The sequence below is a fragment of the Ailuropoda melanoleuca genome, unplaced genomic scaffold (genome assembly GCF_002007445.2).
Source record: "Ailuropoda melanoleuca isolate Jingjing unplaced genomic scaffold, ASM200744v2 unplaced-scaffold71132, whole genome shotgun sequence".
NCBI lineage: Eukaryota > Metazoa > Chordata > Mammalia > Carnivora > Ursidae > Ailuropoda > Ailuropoda melanoleuca.
This window is the reverse complement of record NW_023246207.1, coordinates 1-1,578: the sequence shown is the minus strand read 5'-3', so window position 1 is coordinate 1,578 and position 1,578 is coordinate 1. Positions and strand designations below refer to the sequence as shown.

Genomic DNA, 1,578 nt, shown 5'->3' with positions numbered 1-1,578 from the left:
GGCAGACCTCAATACCCGTCCTCCTCCTAGCTACCTTAGCAGTCGAGAGCTGAAGCACACCAGGATCACTGCTGCACTCTGGAGTTGGCACGCCCTCTTGTGGTCAACTCAGAAACTACTTATCTCTAGTCACCCAGGAACACACCACTTCCCTGGTGTAGGGGACAGAGAAATAGCTTTCCAGCCATCTAGAGAGCAGGCAAGCAGCCAGAGCAGTCACGAATCCAAACCCGGGGATCCTTTTTGTTGATCAGGGTAGTGGTGTGTGTGTGGGGAAGGTAGCCTCCGCCCAGTTTATATGACATCTTTGAGTTAGAAAAAAGTGGTAAGAGCCCCATGCCAGAAGGGCACTCTCCTCAGCCAAGCACCCCTGTTCACATCCAACACAACTCAGGGGACAGCTCTATGGAGCGGCGGCTCATTCACCTGGGCCCGCTTCCTGTGTCTCCTGCTGCATGGCTTCTCCAGGCCAAGAGCCCTTCCTTCTGCCAGAGCACCGCCCTGTACATCTTCCCCATCGCTCCCTCTCCCCTCCCCCATCCTTACCATCAGGGCATCCCCCCCCACTAAAGAAGAAAGGCTGAGCCAGTAGGACTTATTTATTTATTTATTTATTTATTTATTATTTATTTATTTATTTCTTTTTTTATTGAATAATCTCTGAGAGAAGGGCCCAGGAATAGGAGGGACAAGGGAGGACCCAGAGAAGCAGAGCCCCAGGAAGGGGAAACCCCACCTCTGGGGCTCTGGGCCAAAGCAACTGGGGAACCCACACCTGCCAGCACAGAGCACTCCTTTGGTTTTGGGCAGAAATCCAGCCACTGCCCCACACTGCCAGCCCTGATCTCAGATAGCCTCTGTCCCCATTCTCTGCTAGCAGCAGGACGGAGTGGTTCACAACATCCCAAGGGGGGCCAGCCCTCCCGGATGATGTGGCTGCCAGTGTCACACCCTCCTTCCGCAGGAATGAGAGAGCTTGAGCTCGCTTTCCAGTGGGCATCAAGCAAAGACAGGGGAGTTGTGCCAGTCAGAATACACCAGAAATCCCGAGAAGGTGCTGTCTGTCTTGATGCTGGCATAGATGCCTATGTAATCGCCCACGCCCACCTGCACCCACACCTGGTCCTCTGGCTCCAGCCTCACCATGGCGCCCCCGGAGAGGGAGGCTGGTTTGGGCCACCCCCCAAAAAACTGGAAGAAAGAGGCGATGGACTCGCCGTTCTTGACCAGATCGAACTGCAGGCTAGCCCGGTAGACGGTGGCGTGGACCGCGAAGTAGTAGACCCCGGGCACCTGGCAGGTGAACTTGCCGGTGGTGGCGTCGTAATGCCCCTGCTCGTTCACCAGCACGCGGTCGAAGGGTAGGGGCGCGTCCGACGGCGGAGGCACGCGGCTCTCGGAGCGCTTGGCGCTGAAGGCGGAGCGCGGAGGCACCGAGCACTCGCCGGCGGGCCCGGTCGCTCCCACGGGTCCCGCCTCTCCTCGCGGCCCGGGCTCCCCCCGGGGCCCCGGCAGTCCTGCGGGGGTGCGGGGCGCGGTTAGGGCGAGCGTGGCAGCGGCGGCGGCGGTCCGCAGCCG

General features: G+C 59.3%; 1 protein-coding gene across 1 annotated transcript; it reads right to left on the bottom strand.

Annotated features, from left to right (window-relative positions):
- Positions 1 to 628: 628 nt before the first annotated feature.
- C1QTNF5 (C1q and TNF related 5) lies at positions 629 to 1,575 on the bottom strand (the record flags this gene model as incomplete). The annotated part of the gene is made up of 1 exon (XM_011216980.3): positions 629 to 1,575. A coding segment is annotated over one exon (576 nt), but the record flags the coding sequence as incomplete, so codon positions are not given.
- Positions 1,576 to 1,578: the final 3 nt, after the last annotated feature.